The sequence below is a fragment of the Rhopilema esculentum genome, chromosome 15 (genome assembly GCF_057945365.1).
Source record: "Rhopilema esculentum isolate cy_ngs chromosome 15, ASM5794536v1, whole genome shotgun sequence".
NCBI lineage: Eukaryota > Metazoa > Cnidaria > Scyphozoa > Rhizostomeae > Rhizostomatidae > Rhopilema > Rhopilema esculentum.
In genome coordinates, this window is record NC_142829.1 from 9,689,480 (window position 1) to 9,708,817 (window position 19,338).

The window sequence follows — 19,338 nt, forward strand, 5'->3', positions numbered from 1 at the left end:
TGACTTTGCATTATTAGGTTTTAGTAGCGTGATACTTTGAATAATGACACTTGTATTTAAAAACAACAACCTTTGATTCATCCCTTTCGATTTCTTCTTCGGTTTATCTTTCTTCTGTTATAAAAGACATTATTTTACTAAATTGGGATCAAGTAGCAGATTATTTTCTTAAAATCTTCGGGACAAAATTATATTTAATGAATGACAAATCTAGAACGTTGATTTGGTTTAAGGCTAATCGCTTACACTCCTTTCTACGTGAGAATGAATTTTGAAAAAAATATTGAGGCTCGAGTTTATCTATATGTGTTTTTGAGCCAATACGACAAGCGTGACAATTCACGCAAAATGTTCGAGCAACACTCATCAAGATTGTATCGTGTTAGTATGATTCACATCCTGTAATGTCTTCGTGACTAAGGTAGAAAGTGGCAAAGATTGAACTTTCATTTTAAGGATTATTCAAGAGAGTAATTTTCGGCTCAGAATCAAATATTTGTAAGGCTTTTGGGGACTCAAAAATTAAGGTATACTTATAAAACCTATGTACCAGGTTTGGTTTTATACAAGGGCTTCTAATGCAATTTTTAAAACTTATAAGGAGCGAAATGCTTTTATAAAAAATTATTTTATTGGGATTTTACTGCAGGTCATACATCAAGTACTTGAAGTTTACCTGTTGTTGCTGTTGTTGTTGTTGCTAAAATTTGCAGAAAATCGCGGGTTGTTCAAAAGCAACATGTGTGAAGTAACAACCGGTCGACAAAAACCAAATCTTATAACTCAGTAAGTTTATTTCTGTAGCTCTTCAGCTTAATATTTAAGTTGATAAATACACCTTCTTCGCTTGTGTTCGTTTCTGAAGCCTAGGTGTCTAAAATGTTGTTTATACCTCTCTTTTCCTAATGTTTTCAAATTTACGTGAGAGATTCAGACTTATCACTACCGTGGACATCTGGTAACACTTTCAGGCTGGTAGAAAAGCAATACAGGTGTAATCTTTTTGAAGAAGCACGTGTCTTAAAGAGCTTTAAGTATTTATAGATTATAGAAGTAGTTTGTTGTATGCTGCCGTATCAGCTACAGTTAAAAGTCACTTCGTTTAGTATTAGGTTTTAAATTTGTTTGGTTTTCATCTTTTGCTGTCAGAAGAAAGCATTGATTGAAAGAAATTGCTGACAAAATGCTAGTTGGTCCCTTTAATGTTCTGTGAAAAGGACGGAGTTTTGAATAGTATGTTGAACAGGAGACCAATTGATGACTGGACAACTCCAAAGCCTGCATCAGCAAGGAGCTCCCCATCAAGAAACAACAGTTTAATGATGATTAAGAAAGGCATTGTCAAATCTGGTTCCAAAATTGGTAAGTTTCTCGATTGCAAGCAGGTCTAGCTGATTATGCTAGTATATTTTTCAGGATCTATCTATCTGCTACTTTACAGAACCCAATACATGTACATAATTTTGTATGCATAAGTTGTTAGCAGCCAGCGTACAAAGTATTTTTTGTGCGCAGGGAATTATTTTCTTATGCTTGCGCAGGAACAAATCATGTTGCAAAATAGCAGGTTAAAAGCTCAGTGCTCCAACTGCCCGGATTAATCTAAATTTGCAAAAATGCGCAGACAGGATTCCCCGTTCCCCACGCATACCCAATCTTTGCAGTCTGGGTTGGCAGTTGATGAATTTACATTTACATCAAAGGAGATTTTGTGTTTTCTGGGAAACCAATTGTGCTGAAAAGATTTGTCAATCAAAGTGTAACAAATTAGTAAAAAGAGAGAATCTATGTTTCTAGCCTTCCAAGAATTGATGTGGTACTATCTGATAAATCTGCATCCTTATTTATAATAATTCAAGAATCTTGTCATAAAGTAATAAGAATTTTAAGCTAAAAAGTAAGACAGTTCTAGCAACATAATCATATTTTGCATAAAATTCATTTGGTCCTAAGCTATGCAGCAAATCTTCATTTCAATGTGTGTAAATTTGCTTCTTTTCTTCAGGAGAGGAATATAAGCTAGAGTACCCCAGGAAAACTTCAAAGGAGCATGCAATTGACAGCTCAATGAACATCATCAACTCTAAAGATGAGAGTATTTCTTTCAAGAATGGATCTTGTCAACTGGATGCATTCCCCCCAAAAGCTTCTGTACATATGATATCAAGATCCAACCCTGCAGTGAATGAAAATCAAAGCAGCAGTATGTGTTATAGAAATTTTATTTTTAGTGTCTGATTATCTGTGAATGGTTTAATGAACCACTAAAAATCGTCTTCTCAGCTTATACTAATAGCATTGATTCGGTTTTGAAATTCACACCATAAAGGTTGCAGTTACTTTACTTGTGACCTGTTGAGCCATGAACCAATGAAAATATCAAATAAGGCATTGTATGCATATAAAGTAATATGATTGGTATCCTCAAAATTGCTTCACCATTGGGGGGGGGGGGGGGGGTTATTAGGAATCACATCTCCATCCTACTTGGATTTTGCTTTTCATTATGAGAAATTATTGGAAGAGGGGTAATATTTGACAAAGTATTTTTTGGGGCATGGCTCTACGATTTTGAAATTGCTTTTACGTGCACAACATTCATAATGGGCATTCACAGTTGGTGTACTTAGTGGCGTGTGGCTTAGATACCTTCAAAGCAGGGGCGGACACTGGGTCAAATATTGGGGGAGCAAGCCTATTGTTTTAATAAGATGACGTCACATTTCCCATTGTTTTAGAACAAAAGACCATTGTTCTCTAAAGTATTGGGGGGCGATCACCCCCCTCGCCCCCCCCCCCCCCAAGTGTCCGCCACTGCTTCAAAGCCTAAAAATTAGCCTAAAAATCACTGGTATGCATGTTGGCTCAAGCTGTCTTGTCAAGTTTTTTATTTCAAATCAATTTCTTTTATGAAATTAAAATGAATTTCTGTTGATGATATAATTTTTTTGATTTGGTCAGATATGTTTATTTTTATGGAAATTAATTTCAGATCCAGCCTCTGATGAATTTTGGGCAACAATGAAACCACAATGCTATGGCAATGCTGTTACATCTGCCAAAAATCACATTGAATACGAGCCCAGATCTAGTAACATGACAGATCAAAGCAAGAGGAGCAATTATATGGAGGTCCACAGCTCATATGGAAATGCAACCAACTATCCAATTTCTCATGACATGAGATCTGTTAAGCACATTGAAAATCTTGGGAGTCTAGGAGCATTCCATTCTAGCCAGAACAACCCTGTAACAGTCAGAGACAGGCAAGTAATGCAGTCCCATGAGAAAAGGTATATGGATGCTGAAAGCAAAGGAGAAGCCCCAGTGACGAGCCAGTATTTGCAATATCAAAGCCAAGGCTCACAGTATGACATTTATCAATCAGTTATGCAGATAAAAGCAATACCAAGTGCATCTAGTTTGGCCCCTGTTAACAGCAAAGATTCCATAAGCAGTGATGGGTCAGGAAAATGGGATCATGTAATGAATGCTAAAGATGATTTGATAAAACAGAAAGACCTTGTAATTTCAAGGTAAAGTCTCCTCAATATAATGCATTTTTATCGAGGTCACTGGCTTATGTCATATCATACCTGTCAAATTTATGCTCCAAGATGAGTGAGATCTATTTTGTATTGTTTGTATTGTTATGTTTATTCTTCATCCTTTTTTGATTTTGCAAGGCACATGCAAAATATGCAAGACTTGATATTGCCTTTCCTAGCTTGAACGTAAATTTACAGACAGGCTCTTTTTTTTAAATAGGCAAATAATTTTGGTACTGGCCCCAGTTCTAACAAAGAATGTAACAATCATGAGATTGCTACTGTTGTTTTGAGTGTTTAGATTTTTATTTAATGAGTTTTTGTTCCATTTCAGACAGAAACAAACAATAGAGCAGTTACAGTTTCACATTGGAGATATTGAAGAAAGAATAAACCAGAATTCATACAGGTTGTCAGCTCAACGAAAGGATGATGAGAAAAGCAAGGAAAAGTTCAAAGAAGCTGAAGGCCATATTGCTCAGTTAAAGGCGCAGCTTCTCCATATCAGCACAACTAAGCAGGAAGAAGTTGAAAAGCTACAAAAGAAGCTTGGGTGGGTGTGTCTGCAAATGACCTTTTACAGAGAAAGCTTTTCAGGTTTTTATGATGTTGACATTGCCAAATGTCATTGCTACCTGAAGCAGGGTGTGGCAATAATTGCCAAATAAGTTTCATTTTCTCCATATCAAGATATAAAATGGTATAAAGGTATAAAATGGGAAATAACTGATCACTTACTTTTTAAAGCAAAATCTAATTCAGTTAACAGCAAAAATACTCTTGATTTTAAAGGATAATAGTATGGCTTCTGAGAAAGTGTTGGAGAAAGTTTGGTTGATTGTTTGTACCAGAGGTTTTTCAAAATGATATGACGAAATTTTAGTTTTTCCAAGTAACTTTGTCGACTTTTATAATTCTTTGGGATTTTTTATTTGAAGACAAAAATACCAGTGTTTCAAGGTTTGCTTCAACTGGTGGCTAATGTAATTTGTTTGATTTGTTAGGGAGACAGAGTATGAGCTGCAGAAACTGGAAAAGGGCTTCAAAGATGTTGGTCGAGGCCAAGCCAAACAAATAGCAGAGTTAAAACAAAAGGTTTGAGAGATGCTTTTTAACTTTGTATCTAATTGTTTCTCAGAGTTAGCATCATCAATTTATCTATAATGCTATGAAATATTCAGAAATTGTGTATCATTTTGTAAAATCAGAATTATTTTTTTTGAGAAAGTATCCATTTTTAATGATGAGCATTCACCCCCATCTTACAGAGTGATTTGCACACTTTAACGCTATTTAATGTAATTAATAATAAAATTGATTTTACAGATTTTGGGCATTAATTTCGATCTTAAATAATCTAAAACCTGTTTTTGAAGTTTTCATTGCTAATTATGTTTAGATTAGGATGCTACTTTTGCAATGAAAAACTAACTCATTATCTGATTTTGTAGATTGAGGAGCGAAATGAAACTGACAAAAAGCTGAAAAAATCAATTGAAGTTCTTCAAAGTGACTTGAAAAAAGAAAGGTATGAAAATACTGAAGTTCTGTTCCTTTTCAGTTTTTTGTATTCCTCTATTGATTACTTGGTTAACAATGAATGATAATAACATTTAGCTTTATAATGAAACAGCATAAATACGTTAAAACGGATGGCTGTACCATTGCTTCGATTCCTTCACACCTTTCTGATGTGAGTGAAATTTTCCATAGTATGCAATGGTTTAATGGCTTTTATGATTCAACTGATAACTTTAAAAGTATACCAGTATTTATTTGTTTATCACAATGTAGACGCAAGGCTCAAAGCTTACGCCAATATCTTGAGAATTTGCCAACCGCAGAGGAACACAACAAAAGCCAGCAAGAAATATCCTTTCATTTAAACCCTTTCACATTTCCTGAATATTTCAATGTTGATATTTTTAATGAACGGTTTGTTAATTGTCTGGATGAATCTAAGTGGTAAGTAAACGTTAAGTGGAAACTGGTCCCTGAAAGGATTAAGAAGGAAAATCTAATTTCAATAAATTCATAAATTTTTACGAATCAATTCTCACGATTTCGCTAAGATAACAGCCTGTCCAGCCTTTCTTGGAAACAAAGAATAGCATATTATAACTGCTTATAAATGAAACATATCAACGTGACATGGGCCTGTCAGAATCGGAGATGCTTTTTATCATTTCGATCAATGTGGATTCTTTAACTTGAGACAACGTTAAGGAAATAAAAACAGAGAAAGCAAAATTAGAAGGAAAGATCGAGGATTTAGAAGAAACTTTGAAAGAATTCAAGGAGCAGTTAAAACACAAGGTATTATAGATAAACTTAGACACTGCTGTTCACCCTCTATTGCAAAGCATTTTTATTATCGTGCTAATGCATTAACTGTCTTCAGGATACAGCATTTTGCTTCAACAAGATTCAACTTTTGGACTATAAGACCTGGGTGATTGTTTTGAATTAATGAATTGAGTTGAGACCCTGTTGGGTTGATAAATTTTCTCCCTCCTTGATTTCAGGGCTTTATATCTGAAGATATTGCTATCAGCTTTCCTTTAACAAATTAGTGAAATTTTTTGTCATTTTCAAGATTTTTCGTCAATTTTCATCTTTTTTATCCTTCCTTGTCCTTTATTGTCCTCGCCCTTCACCGCATCCGCAAAATCATTCAAAATGTCTCCCTTTTCACTGACTCCGTGACCTTAACTTCTCAAGCTTTTTTTAACACTCTTTTTAGGTTAACACGTCTGTTATAAAAAATTATCCACCTCAAATCAAATGTATACTCATTATACTTTTAGTAACTTTAGTTGATTTACCTGGTAATATTTAGTCACAGAAGACTAAAAAACAAAATGAATTAGAATGTTACTTTATTTCCCTTTTTTCTTCCAAAATTTAGAAATCCCAGCTTGATGAAGAAACGTTGTCAAAAAGTGAACTCCAAAATGAAGTTAACAGGTAATCTTTTTACATACTTTCTCTTTATTTCCTTGCTTCTAAGTAAACAATTCTAGCAACCCTTTGTCACACACTTTAACAAACATTTTCCTTGGCTTTTAACATGTTGTAAGCGTTTCTACCTCCAATTTGTCACTTTTTCATTTTTTCAAACTGTTGAGTTTTTTTTTTCTGGCTTAGCTTTTTTGCATCGTTCAAACTTCGAACAATCAATAATGTTAAGATATCGCGTGACCCCAGAAATGTAACCTGAAACATTTAACATACCTTATAGATTTGATTTTATTGTTAAAGTCGCTGTTGTAGAATTGTTTCTCATTGACTTTCGAATTTTTCCTATAAGAATCCTACGTGTGTTTTTATTACAGCATCCAGGCCAACCATGTTTCCAGTACTTAATGCTATACTAAAGTCCAGTACTAAAAGTTGATAATTATATATGTTTCAGGCTCAGTGACACAGTGAGTCGATACAAAGAGAGAGAAAAAAACGGACCAATTACGATGGAAGAATTTGACGAAGTGAAATGGGATAATGAAAGGTTGAAAGGGGAATGTGATCGACTGAAGAAACTATTAGTTCAAAAGCACAAAAAGATGGAGAAATTACACCAAGAAAGCCAGGCCACTCTCAAAGCTCTGGAGGAGCGTTTAGGACAGGAAGAGGTAAAGGATCTTTCCTTGCCTTTCAGGTTCTGTGCTCTTACATTTTTTTCATAGCCAAACTTCTGTCATTCTATCCATTGAGTTTCATAGCTGCTCCTCTAAGTAGGCTTCTTTTTTATTATTGATAACATACCGCCCTGCTACAATATATCCATTTATGAAATATCTTTAAACATATTTGAATATCGCCTGCTTTTACAGTTTTCAATAATAGGAGGAGCTTTTATCACAAACTTATCTTGGTCATCAGTGAAGTACTGCATGCTTGTCTTTTTATAAAAACAGGAATGTACACTTCCTTATCACAATTCTAACCTGCCTGCTTTCTAGAACACAGTCAATGTTCTCCGAAAAGACATTGAAGACAAAGATAACACTTTGGCAGAACTTCGAGGCTCTGTAAAACAGGTTTGTGTTTCTTTTAGGCCTTATAGCATTCACAGTTTTTCTTGGCATTTTATCATCATTACAACCCTTTCCTCTTTTTTCTTTTCCTTTGTTTTATGTTCCGTAAAAGTTCGATCAAGCATTTGAGTATTTTCTTTATTCAAAACTCGCAATAAACCTTTCATTAATTGAAAAGTAATGTTGATCAGAGAATGAATCGTCTTTTTTTACTTTTTCGATTCCTTCTTTCTGGTTCATTCACAATGCTATTTCTGTACATTTGAATTAAAAGCTAATCGAAACAGTGGCTCAGCAATACAATTAAAGGCAATCTCTCTAGTTTTACGCAACAAACAATGCAAAACAATTCTTGAAGTATACAATTTTTCCTTATATGCTAGTCTGAATAGATTTTTCATCCATCTTGGCTATTGTACAAAAAATCTTCACACGATTCTTAAATTTATCCATTTTCAGAATCATTCTCAAAAGTATTTCTTCATTTGTTCTAGTTTGCTGACAAAAGTCAAGATCTGATGCGGGAAAATATTTCTTTAAAAGATCTACTGCAAGAGGTGCGATGCGAAACTTACATTTATTATTAATTCTATTTGTAATTTTGCAATTATCAATTTGGTTTTTTGATTATTAAAGCTGCAAATTGATACCGTAATAGAGAATAAGGCATAACAGAATTACCTTATGCTAACTAAACTTATTTATAGTTGATGAGATTATTAAAATATATCATTTTTTGTAGTTTGAAAAGCTGACGAGCTCAGAAGTACAACAAGCGCATCATCAAGTTCATAAGGAGGTAGATCGTTTTGGAATCTTTTATTTCATTTCAAAACTTAGAATGTATGACTGAAATGACAGTTTTATGTGGACTGAATACCTTGAGTGAATAAAAACAGGGCTGAGGCGTCCGTAAAAATTGTAAAATTTTTTGTTTTTAATTGACAGTACCTCGTTGTTCTTGTTCTCAATAATGCCTACAATACTTTTACAGTACTTTTCCTTACAGTGCTGATAAAGAAGTTTAGAAGGTTATTCAAACAGCTATTGTTTGCGTATCTTTTTTGCTGATTCCTCCATGCTACTGCTACAACAAATAATTTTTTTCAAAATAAATTTCTTAACTATGTTTTCAAATTTCACCTCTTTAACTTTTTTTAAACTTGAGGTACAATCTTTGCATCAATATCGGTGGAAAAAACGATTGGCCACTTTAAATTTTTTAACTTCAAACGTTTCCAGAGTTATCCACACTTGCCCGAACGTATTTAATTAAGACTTGGATATTTGAAACTTAGCAAGTCCAGCTTTTGCAGTCACGATGATATAGCAAAAACTTTATTTCACAGAAAACGTTCACAAAGTGGTGGAAACATGCAAAATATTTATGTTTTTATTTTTTCTAGCTTGCATCTTGTGTTTCCGAGATACAGTACCTCATCGATCTCTGTTCGCAAATTGCAGAAGGCCAGGATCCAAACATATCAGCTCTGCTAGGAATCAAAGGTATCGAATTTTATACATACCGTATTTCCTCTAATGAACGCCACCCTCTTATAAACGCCGCACCTTCAGCCAACCATTTGTTAAAGACGCCGCCCTCTGATAAACGCCGCCCTCTATTGAACGCCGCATCTTAAAAAGCGGCGTTTATTAGAAAACACACCAAACAAGAAGTAAGGAATCGTTTAAACGCTTGCTATTCGAAAGCCATATATTGACATTCCCTGACTCGACTTGACATTCTTTTTATCATTTTTTTGGTCATTTTTCATTTGAAAAACTTCTCATTTTGTATTGAACGCCGTCCTCTGATGAACGTCGCCCTCTATTGAATGCCGCATCCAAAATTTGGAGTTTGTAATAAACGCCGCGGCGATCTTTAGAGGAAATACGGTATACTAATAGTGCTAGTTTTGGCACATTTTGTTTTTTTAAGTAAAAAGTATTCCTCTTTTGTTTCAATTAAAATTTTTGTTTTATTTCAGTACTCAAAATTTTCTAAAAAGAAGCTCATAAGGAAGGGGTTTACAGATTTATCGACAAAAATTAACAGGATTTTGGGGGAAGGGGGCGCTTATCAAAAGCTGACATCACTTTCTATGTAAAGGTTAAAGCTAGTTTTAAATAGTTTTTACTTCAGTAAGAGGAGTGTGCAGTTTTATGAGCACTGACAATTGTACCGAGTTCCCTGTACTCGAGGTTAGACCCATGGGTTTAAAATCCTTAGTCTTTGTTTTGTTGACACCCTACTACCATCTGCCTTCTTTTCTTACCCAATACTCGTTATCTCCTCTTTTCGTCTGTTCAATCATTATCAAGTTGAGTCAGGGCTCCGCCTATGTCGAATTCTTTTTTTTTTACCCAATACTCGTTATCACTATATGTCCTCTTCTTGTCTGTTCAATCATTATCAAGTTGAGTCAGGGCTCCGCCTATGTCGAATTCTTTTTTTTTACCCAATACTCGTTATCACTATATGTCCTCTTCTTGTCTGTTCAATCATTATCAAGTTGAGTCAGGGCTCCGCCTATGTCGAATTGGTTTTTTTTTACCCAATACTCGTTATCACTATATGTCCTCTTCTTGTCTGTTCAATCATTATCAAGTTGAGTCAGGGCTCCGCCTATGTCGAATTGGTTTTTTTACTAAGGATATAACTGTCCGAGTCTGTGCTAGTTTTCGTAGTCTGGACGGGACTGTCAAAGCCATGAAAAATTAAAATAAGCTTAAAGAAAGAGGGGGTACGGGGTAAAACTTACCAAATGTTCACAAGGGTTGACGAGAGAGAAGAATGCGTCTAAAGTGGATAGAAAGTAGTTGAAATCAATTTTGGGTGTTTTCAGATGTCAATTTTCTCCCCTCAGGACAAGCCGAAGCCCCTGCTACAGAAGACCCTGGCCATCCTGCTAATCCATTTGGTATTGAAGCTGCAAAGGCCAAGTTGAAAAAGATCAGATTGCTAAGATCTGAAATCGATAAGCTCAGAACTTTTGTTTCAGATAAGTATGCCGAAGAAGTAGGAAATAACTGCATAACACAATAAATTTTGTTCTCCTTGTAAAAGTTACATTAAAATATGATAAATATTTGACGATACAGTGTAAATAGTTGCGTTCAGACATTTTCTCGCTGCATTTGCAGTTCGATATTTGTAGTTATATTGTCTAATTATTTATTGCTGTAAATTTGTTTGGAAAAAATGTCTTGATTTAGCTCTCTATAAGAGATAATGAATTTGCTTGATAAGATTTAGCGTTTAGATGATTGTGTATTATAGGTTAAAAATTGTAATTTTTTGATGCAACAGATGATATTCAGTATATTACTAAACATGTCTATGTGTCCATGTCCTTTCGCTATCCGGTCAATGATTTGACTGTTTTGTTGAGTGACCCTTTTAAGTCAATGTAAAGCTTTCCGTGTCTTAATAATTGTTCAAAGAGATCTCTTACAAAAAAACACTAAAATCACGGTTGTAGTTAGTAGCAAATGTTGTCGGCTAATGAAAATAATTAAATTGTTCTTCCGAGACTCGATCAAAGACCGCCAGAAAAGTTGAATACGTAGCAAAAGTTTCTTCATTCTGCTGCATAAGTCTCGCATTAAAAAATTAAGGGTTTCTGCCAGTTTCCTACAGCCCTCTGCAACACGCACCCCTCTCCTCCACCATCTAGCCACTTGGCCATTTTGCAATATTTAAAATGTAGCAGTTCATTTTAGACATTATCAAAGTGTAGCACTATTTATAATTTCGATGAAAGGAATCATTTGCAGCTAATCCTAAAAATCAGAAGTTTCATGTTCCAATGTTTAAAAGAAATTAAATAACCACTACAATTGGCATATTTTCAAAAAATATGATTAGAAGAGACATTGTTAATAATTATAGCCCAAGTACTTTAAAAGAATTTGACAAACATTGATCGATTTTTTTCTTCTTTGCTAAAGTTTCTCTTGATTCTCGATTTCTTATGAACAAATTGCATGGTCATATTAGGCATTGAGTCTCAATAGTTTTAGAGAGGTTGTGCTTCTATTTCACTTAAAGAAAGTTCAATTCACTTATGGAATTAAAATGTCATTTTATCTCAATACAAGGTTGCAATTAATTGCGCAAATTATATATAAGAAATGAATTAAAATTAAGATGAAACGAGAAAATGGGCAGAAGAAATTTTTTTGGCAGTGAGGTAGCACACTATCAGTTAAAAAACGAAAATGGAAGAGTGGGGAACCGCAGCAGCCCCTTGTTAATGGAAATAGAAAAAACCCTGGTGTAATCTAGCAAAACGATGATGTTTATCGCTGAAAATCAAGAAGATGGTGCTATGGGAGCTGTTGATCAAGTTTTATTTGCTCAAATAGAAAAATTTGATGAATACAATTAACGCTAGAACAGTGGAGGGTGTCGCGGAGGGGTGGCGGCCCAGGTTGGCTCAGTCCCCAGGTTAAAATTCAGAAAGATTCTTGGGGTGTAATCGTGAAATTTAATTTCCAATACTGTGTCGTGAAGGGAAAGCTCAGAGGGGCTCAAGCCCCCTTATTAAAATTCAGAGAGATCCTGGAGGCGTGATCTTTTAAGTATAGTTTCCCGTGCAGTGAAGGCGGATTTGCACTTATATTACGCGCAGGGTCGAAACTACTGGGGGGTATGGGGGGTGCTGCACCCCCCAATCTTCAAAAAAGCAGATTTTGTCGGGCAAATTTATGGCGCACTTTTATTGCTACTTTTTGCCCTAGGTTGGTTTTTTAATTCATGGTCTTTTCCCCCATCTTTTTCTCAATCTCCTCCCAGTTGGGAAAACAAAACAGAAACGAGGCAAGGAACAGCAACATATATACATTTCTGTCTTTCGTCCGTCCACTGATCAGCGCTTTCGTCTGGAGCTCAACGCGCACATGTTTATCTTCGCCTCGAGATGAAGTCTGAAGTATTGATCGACAGCAAAAGTATAGACAGAAAGTAAAGTGTGTTTGATGCGAGAAGGAAATGAACACTGTGTATACCCCTCCCCCCTACTTTTTGCAAAACAAGTGAGCTTTTTTCAAAATCTTTTGTTGTGATTTCTAAATTTTCTCTTGAAAAGCCCCCCCCCCCCCCCCCAACGTTCCATCCTGCCTCGGAGCCCATAGAACACTGACAGTTTTAGAAGCATCATGAATCAAAGCATGAAGGATATACCATCTCGGAATACGTGGTTGAGAAAATCAATCAATATTTTCTTTTCCAAGTGTATGAAACTTTCATTCATGAAATCAAACATGTTTTAGAAATTTAGGTCAGGACATTTGAAGAAGACATCATTTGGGTTTTTAAACATTTCATAACATCAACAGGAACATAATAAAACTATTTACAATAAACATGATCAAACGTGAACACCTTTTCATTACAACGTGGCGTGAACAACTGACTAATGCAACTTCGAGGTCTAGGAACGAGTGAAGGATTAACCGCGTGCTGCTCCTTCACAACAATACATCCATAAGTAGTTATGCCCCAAAATTCTCTTAAGGTTTTACACTTACGGTTCGAAAGTATTGCACCATTCGCTAGAAAATGGTCATACAGACGCCAAAGTTTTTTAACTAAAAAAATTTGAATAACCATAACAAGTAACAGAAAGTTTTAATCAGTTCAAGCGGGAAGTAATATAAAATTTATCAAGAAATTGTAGTTAAGATATGAATTGCAAAAAATCTTTCGAGTTTATTCTATTTCTGAACAATATCCATGATTACGAAAACATGAAAATTGAGCTTTGATGATAGGTATACCTGTAAAATACCTCCAATAAAAGCTTTTCTTTGCTTGAGGGATTTTGTTATGGTGAATTTAGATATACGTACTTTGTGCTTGGGTGTCTAAAAATATTGAAATTGCTTCCGGAGCAACCGAAAATTGAAAATGAAACTCAGAGAATGCAACTGAAGCTCTTTTTTGTTGGAACATTGTAATCTGCGTAGCTGTTTCTAAATTCAGAAATTTCCAAGCTGTGTTTTGGTGTTCCACTTTGATAAAATTGAGACCCTACTTCAATCTCTTTTTTGAATTGCTCTCTTAATAGCTAGGTAATTTAGAAAGTGAAGACTTTCTTTTTATAGAAAATAAAGGCCTTACAAATGCTTGCTTTTCGGAAACAAATGTTTATAGCCAAATGTTCGGAAACAAAATGAAGTTCATGTAGGACACGCCCTTTCATCAAGCATGCCACGCCCTTTCGTCGGGCAACTAAGCTTCATACCCCCCTAATAAAAATAGTGAAGTTTCGCCCCTGATTACGCGTGATTGCGTGATTCAGCATATACAACTGGCACGCCCTAGCAAGTGTCCTGCTTCCTTTCATTTAAACAGTTGCATTTTTCAGTTCGTTTTGATACTTGTATGCTAATAAAAGCTGATGTTTGCAATGCAAAGCTATTAAAAAATGGACTTTCTAATATGTTTCAAAATTATCTTAGAAGCTTAAAAATATTGTATTGCATATTTTCTTATAGACTTGATAGGTTTTCTTATAAGAATTCATTTTAGCTAGTTTTGATTTGTAATAGCTTTTTGTCATGACATATAAAATCTTGCTATAGAACTGAAGGCTGTGAAGAGAGAAATCTTCAGTAAGAGTTTGATACAGTGACAGTGATAAGGTCATTTTCTCTACACTGACTTCTTTCTGTTATCTTTCACATTAGGATGAACTCCTTGTATATACCACTGTGTTTCTTAAGTTTAGTTGCTTTCAAATAACAGAAAGCAATATAAGTCTACAAGAAAATAACTTTCTTCTTGACTTAGCACTACATTTATGCATCCCTTGAGACTTCAATTTAATTAATAACACAGCTATCAAAATGTCTTCCAGCTCCTCTATGCAACAAATAGGTTTTGTAAAGTTTGCTACATACTTGACAAGACTGAAATATTGCAAGATGCTCGAAGTTATTTGTGAATTTGGATTTTTATCTAAACTGCAAAGCAAATTATGATGAACCTTTGGGTCAGTTAAGCATATTGACTGAAACTGTAAACATCAATAGTATTAGATTAGAGACAAAGACTGAAATAATCTGCCCAATAATTTAAGTTTTTAACAGATTTCTACTTTGTTACACATAAGTATGCTAGACAATAGTGGAAATGAGCTGAAATTATAAGAATAATCCATTGAAAGCTTCTGAAATGGCTCTTTGACATGCAATTGATTCTGTGTATCCTGCAGCTTTTTCAGGAGCTGTTGCAGGACGAACATTCTTTGAGTACCCTTTTCCTTGAATATCTTCACTGCTAGGAACATCAGGGCCACAAACATTTATACTTAAAGGTTCATATTTGTATAATGGTACTTCCTTGATGGGTAGTTTCGAAGTTCCAGTATTAGATGACTTGGATTTCCCTTGGAAAAACATGGACTTTTTCTCTTCATCTTTCTTTATTTGAAGCTTTGTCATGTGATGTCTTGCCAATACTTCATCAGCTGAAGCATTTGCATGGATTAGATCATCAATTAAAGCATCTTTTTCCTTATTTTTGGCTTTCTTCTCATGTTCTTCCTTTAACTCAAATTTCTTTCTCCTTTCTTCAGCTTCCTTTTCTTCAACCTCAAGCTGTAGTTTTACTCTTTCAGACTCCTGGCTTAATTTTGAATTTATTTTTCTAATGACAGCTTCATTTTCTTTTTTGTATTTTTCAACTTTCTTTTTAGTTGACTCCACATCTATTTTATTTACTAAATTAAAAATTATAACTTCAATTTCTTCAAGATAGTCATTATATGCTCTTAGCGGATCTTCATTCTCCAAGAAATCTTCTTCCCTCTTGTTAAAAACTTTGACAATTTTCTTTCTTACATCTATCTCCCTTTCCACGAATGAATCCTCAAACTGTTGGATTCGGAAATCACTTCTCCTCAGTGGGGTGTTGCATTCTGGACAAGCTGCTGACGGCCTTGTAAAAAGCACATCCACGCATGTTTGGCAAAGCTTATGACCACATACATTTACCAGCAGCTTCAGGTTTGGATTTTGATAAGAGGTAGTCTTGCACCTAGGACATACTTGTTCCGCCATTACAATTGTTCTATTGCCGGAGCCTCGTTTGAAGTTTCAAATGCACATGAAGTTTAAGATGGCGGACAGACACGAGGAGTTGCTGGACCAAGCGAGAAAGACTTCGGCGTATTTTTCATCACTTATCGAATTGATACCATTGAAGCATTACTTGCCAGATGATGAAAACATCGATGGCTCAGTCAAAACCAATTTGGACGTATCTGGAAAAGCGGCTAGGGAAGCTAAAAAGGCCCTAGCGAAGAAGGCCAAAATGCTAAAACTAGATCCTGGAAAGCAGAGAAGTATTGCTGACCTGCAAAAGGAAATCGAGGAAAAAGAGAAGGAAATGCACTCTAGTCATGGTGATGATGCCAAATTAGTCACTAGTGGTATAAAACCAATAAAAGTTAGTGAAATTCAAAGTGTCCCTTTAGAAGATTTAAGAAAGAAACTAGAGGATAAAATTCAGGAATTGAGAGGGAAACGCAAAATCAAAGAATCAGGTAATGCAGACAGGGTAAAGAAAAGAAAAGTAGACAAATTGGCCAGAAAAGAAAAACTGAAGAAAGAAGCAATCAATTCAAATGTTATGAAAAGCAATGTTGAAAATGAAAGGAAGGTAACACAGATTTTGAATGACAAGAAGGAAGTTGTTTTTAGTAAATTTGACTTTGCAGAGACATCTGCAAAAAAGAAAAACTCAAAGAAAAAGGACATAAAAACTTTGCTTAAAAAGGCTGAAAAACGGAAAGCTAATCTAGAAAGTATTGAAACAGAAGATAAAGAAAAAGCAACTGAACTGAAATCAAAAATTAAATGGGACAAAGCATTAAAGCAAGCTGAAGGTATAAAAGTAAAAGATGACCCAAAACTTTTATCAAAAACATTGAAGAAGAAGCAGAAATTGAAGGAAGCAAGCAAAAAAAAATGGGATGAGAGAATACAGACACAAAAGAAGGTTAAAGAAGATAAACAAAAGTCAAGAAAACAGCACCTGTTAGAAAGAAGGGAGAGTAAAGGCACCAAAGGAGGGAAGAACAAAAAAACGAATAAAAAGGTGAAAAAGCACAAGCCAGGATTTTAGACATGTCTTCTTTCTTTTTTGTTCTTCAATTAACATCTTAAATTAAAATTTTACTTTTTTCCTTAAAAGACGTGCATATGATAATTAATTTGTAATCAAAACCAAAATAGGTAAGCTGTCCTTTTAGCATCTTAAGTAAAGAAGATATGTTTTACAAAATTTGAATTTTACTTTAAATTGTACTTTCTATCTATCTATGTGATGGAATTTGTGGAAAGTATTGAAAGAGTATGAAGAAGATTGATAAAACTGTTAGGACATTATGATGTTTATAAATGTCTCAGTAACATACAATACTTGCCAAAAATAATTGGAACACCTTCTCATCACAGCATGCAAATAAACAAAGCAAGTCCAAATCTACCTTACCAAAATATCACTGCTGCTTCAAAAATGTTGACCCCTCCCCCAGTAGAATGTTGATTTATTTTCTCGATACTTTTGTACAGCTTTCAGTGAAAAAACTTTTATCTTCAGCATCAAAACAGCCAAATTGAACAGGTAGGGGGGAATTTTTGAAAAAAGCTTTAGCTTTGTGCAAGTGTTCAAAAAGTTTTGGCATGGATTGTAGATTTTAATATGTTTTAATACTCCTTTGCCTTCATACTTGATAAGTCGCTATTGATTTTATGCTTGAAAAACAATTTGAAAACTCTCTAGACACATAGAATGCTTCTGAACTCAAATTTGCCATAATACATCTACACCAGTTAAAGATAAAAGTTTCAAACCAAAGCTGTCTTTGTTATTCTAGTGCATTTTGTAGCTTTTTTTCTAATCTTCTTCTTGGTAGTACCTTCATCAATGTACTCTCAAATCTTGAAGAACTGAACAACTTCTCCATCTTGCTTCTAATTTTTTATGGATACAGTCTGAAGGATACAATTCCACCAAATACATTTCAGGGCTTCAATTCTGTATGCCCAATTCTCATGGGCACCCCACTCAGGCAATCCTGCATCCATGATCATGCTAATGTAAAAATACAAGATCAAGCTTATTTCACAATCTGCCATCACTGTAAGGTACTCATTGCAATGGTAAAGTATATGAGGGCACCAACATCGAATAAATAGTGTTGGGTGTCGCCATAGAAGGACTTGGACTGAGGGCTAAGGGGAGGCGTGGGTTGACTTATTTCTGTATGAGGGGATCTAGATGGTGTACAAAGTTTTTCCTCCAAAAGCTTCAATTCTAAGAAATAGAAAAAGATAGAAAGCAATTCGTTGAATAATTCTTTTCCCTTAAATAAACATAATATGCCACAAAAACATATTGATGTAAACATATTCATAACATATTTATAACAAATTAATGCTGATGCAAGAACATGTTTCGGATTTATGGCCTTCATCTTGAATCATCACTATCAGGGATGTAAACAAATGGCTAATTTTTTTTTGGGGGGGGGGGGGGGCTGGTCGTGAAAGGTGGAAAATTCCAACTTTACCTGATGAATTTTTTCTTTCGACCTGTTAATCTTCTGTACCTACTAAATTGAGTTTTTAGAAATAGCCTTATGGCTTATTCTGGATTTCTAGGTTCTATATAATTACCAACATTCTACTTAATTAGTCTTAAGCATAAAAGCACTAAAGGAGATAAAGGAAATCTCTAACTCTTGATTAACTTAAAACGTACATATAATCAGCTTTTCCTAAGATGTAAAGCAATATCAAAGATATGATACCAGTCTAGATCTTGGATATGTTTAATGATAAAAAGTAATATTCTTTCAAGTCAATTATCAGCAATTTTGTTCTTTTTCTGCATTGCCCTTCTTAAAGCTATTTGCTGCAGATCAGTTTTATATAAAATATCTTTTCACAATATAGAAGCATCAAAGAATTTACCATTTCATCTTTTGTTCTTGATCGAAGGAAAATTTTTACAATTTTCAAAGGGCTAAATGTCCTTTGCTTTTTGGAACTAAAAAGGTGATCTCAGGGCAAGTACATATGCCCGATTCGTAAGATAAAACACTCGTCTTTGATCAAATACTTCTGCTGCCGCTTCTTTGATCAATGTTTTGTGGCTTCGCATCAGCTTTATCATAGCAATTTATGATAAGATTTAAGAAGGTCTATAAAGTGCAGGGGGAGCCTAGCCTACACCCGTTAAGAAGCGTTGAAAATTTCTAGCAACGAAAGATTTTTAATGTTTTCAATTGAATTGGCTACCCGTTGTTTCTTAAAAAATCCCCACTTTCAATTGTTCTGATCAATAGATACAGGGAATGATTTTTCAAAACTTCAGGCTCAATCAATACTGACGGTAAAATTTAAACTTCTTATCCAGAAATTCACCTTGCCTGTTTAATATAATCTTATTCAACTTAACCCCTGTCAAAAAGGAAACAAACGATGCAATGGTGCAATATGAGATCCAGTGGAGACAGGGCTTCACAATTGAAAACGATTAGAAGATGTGCCTGCTCCAGAGTTTCAATTTTAATAAGGTCTAACATTTTTACATTGAAAGTCCCAAAATCCTAAGCTAAAAAGTTCACATATTTGGTCATAATAGTTAGAAAAAATTCCAAGTGAACTTTTAAGTTTTCCAACTACAATTGAATTTTCCAACCTTTGGGGGGGCGTCACGCCCCCACGCCCCCTATTAT

The 19,338-nt window shown here is 34.7% G+C and overlaps 3 protein-coding genes across 3 annotated transcripts; 2 read left to right on the plus strand and 1 right to left on the minus strand.

The window, feature by feature from the left end:
* The first annotated feature begins 189 nt into the window (after positions 1–189).
* On the plus strand, positions 190–11,100 carry LOC135685502 (uncharacterized). Its single transcript, XM_065201471.2, has 16 exons — positions 190–786; positions 1,150–1,362; positions 2,006–2,203; positions 2,993–3,536; positions 3,883–4,101; positions 4,553–4,643; positions 5,000–5,076; positions 5,343–5,418; positions 5,769–5,864; positions 6,457–6,515; positions 6,964–7,180; positions 7,511–7,588; positions 8,080–8,142; positions 8,328–8,384; positions 8,992–9,091; positions 10,453–11,100. The coding sequence occupies exons 2-16, from the start codon at positions 1,203–1,205 to the stop codon at positions 10,629–10,631; spliced, it is 2,214 nt and encodes a 737-aa protein (XP_065057543.2). The 5' UTR covers positions 190–786; positions 1,150–1,202; the 3' UTR covers positions 10,632–11,100.
* Positions 11,101–14,602: 3,502 nt separating this feature from the next.
* LOC135685507 (CDK-activating kinase assembly factor MAT1) lies at positions 14,603–15,699 on the minus strand. Its single transcript, XM_065201476.2, has one exon. The coding sequence runs from the start codon at positions 15,650–15,652 to the stop codon at positions 14,735–14,737; it is 918 nt and encodes a 305-aa protein (XP_065057548.1). The 5' UTR covers positions 15,653–15,699; the 3' UTR covers positions 14,603–14,734.
* Positions 15,677–17,561, plus strand: LOC135685506 (uncharacterized). The gene has a single exon (XM_065201475.2). The coding sequence runs from the start codon at positions 15,693–15,695 to the stop codon at positions 16,716–16,718; it is 1,026 nt and encodes a 341-aa protein (XP_065057547.2). The 5' UTR covers positions 15,677–15,692; the 3' UTR covers positions 16,719–17,561.
* Positions 17,562–19,338: the final 1,777 nt, after the last annotated feature.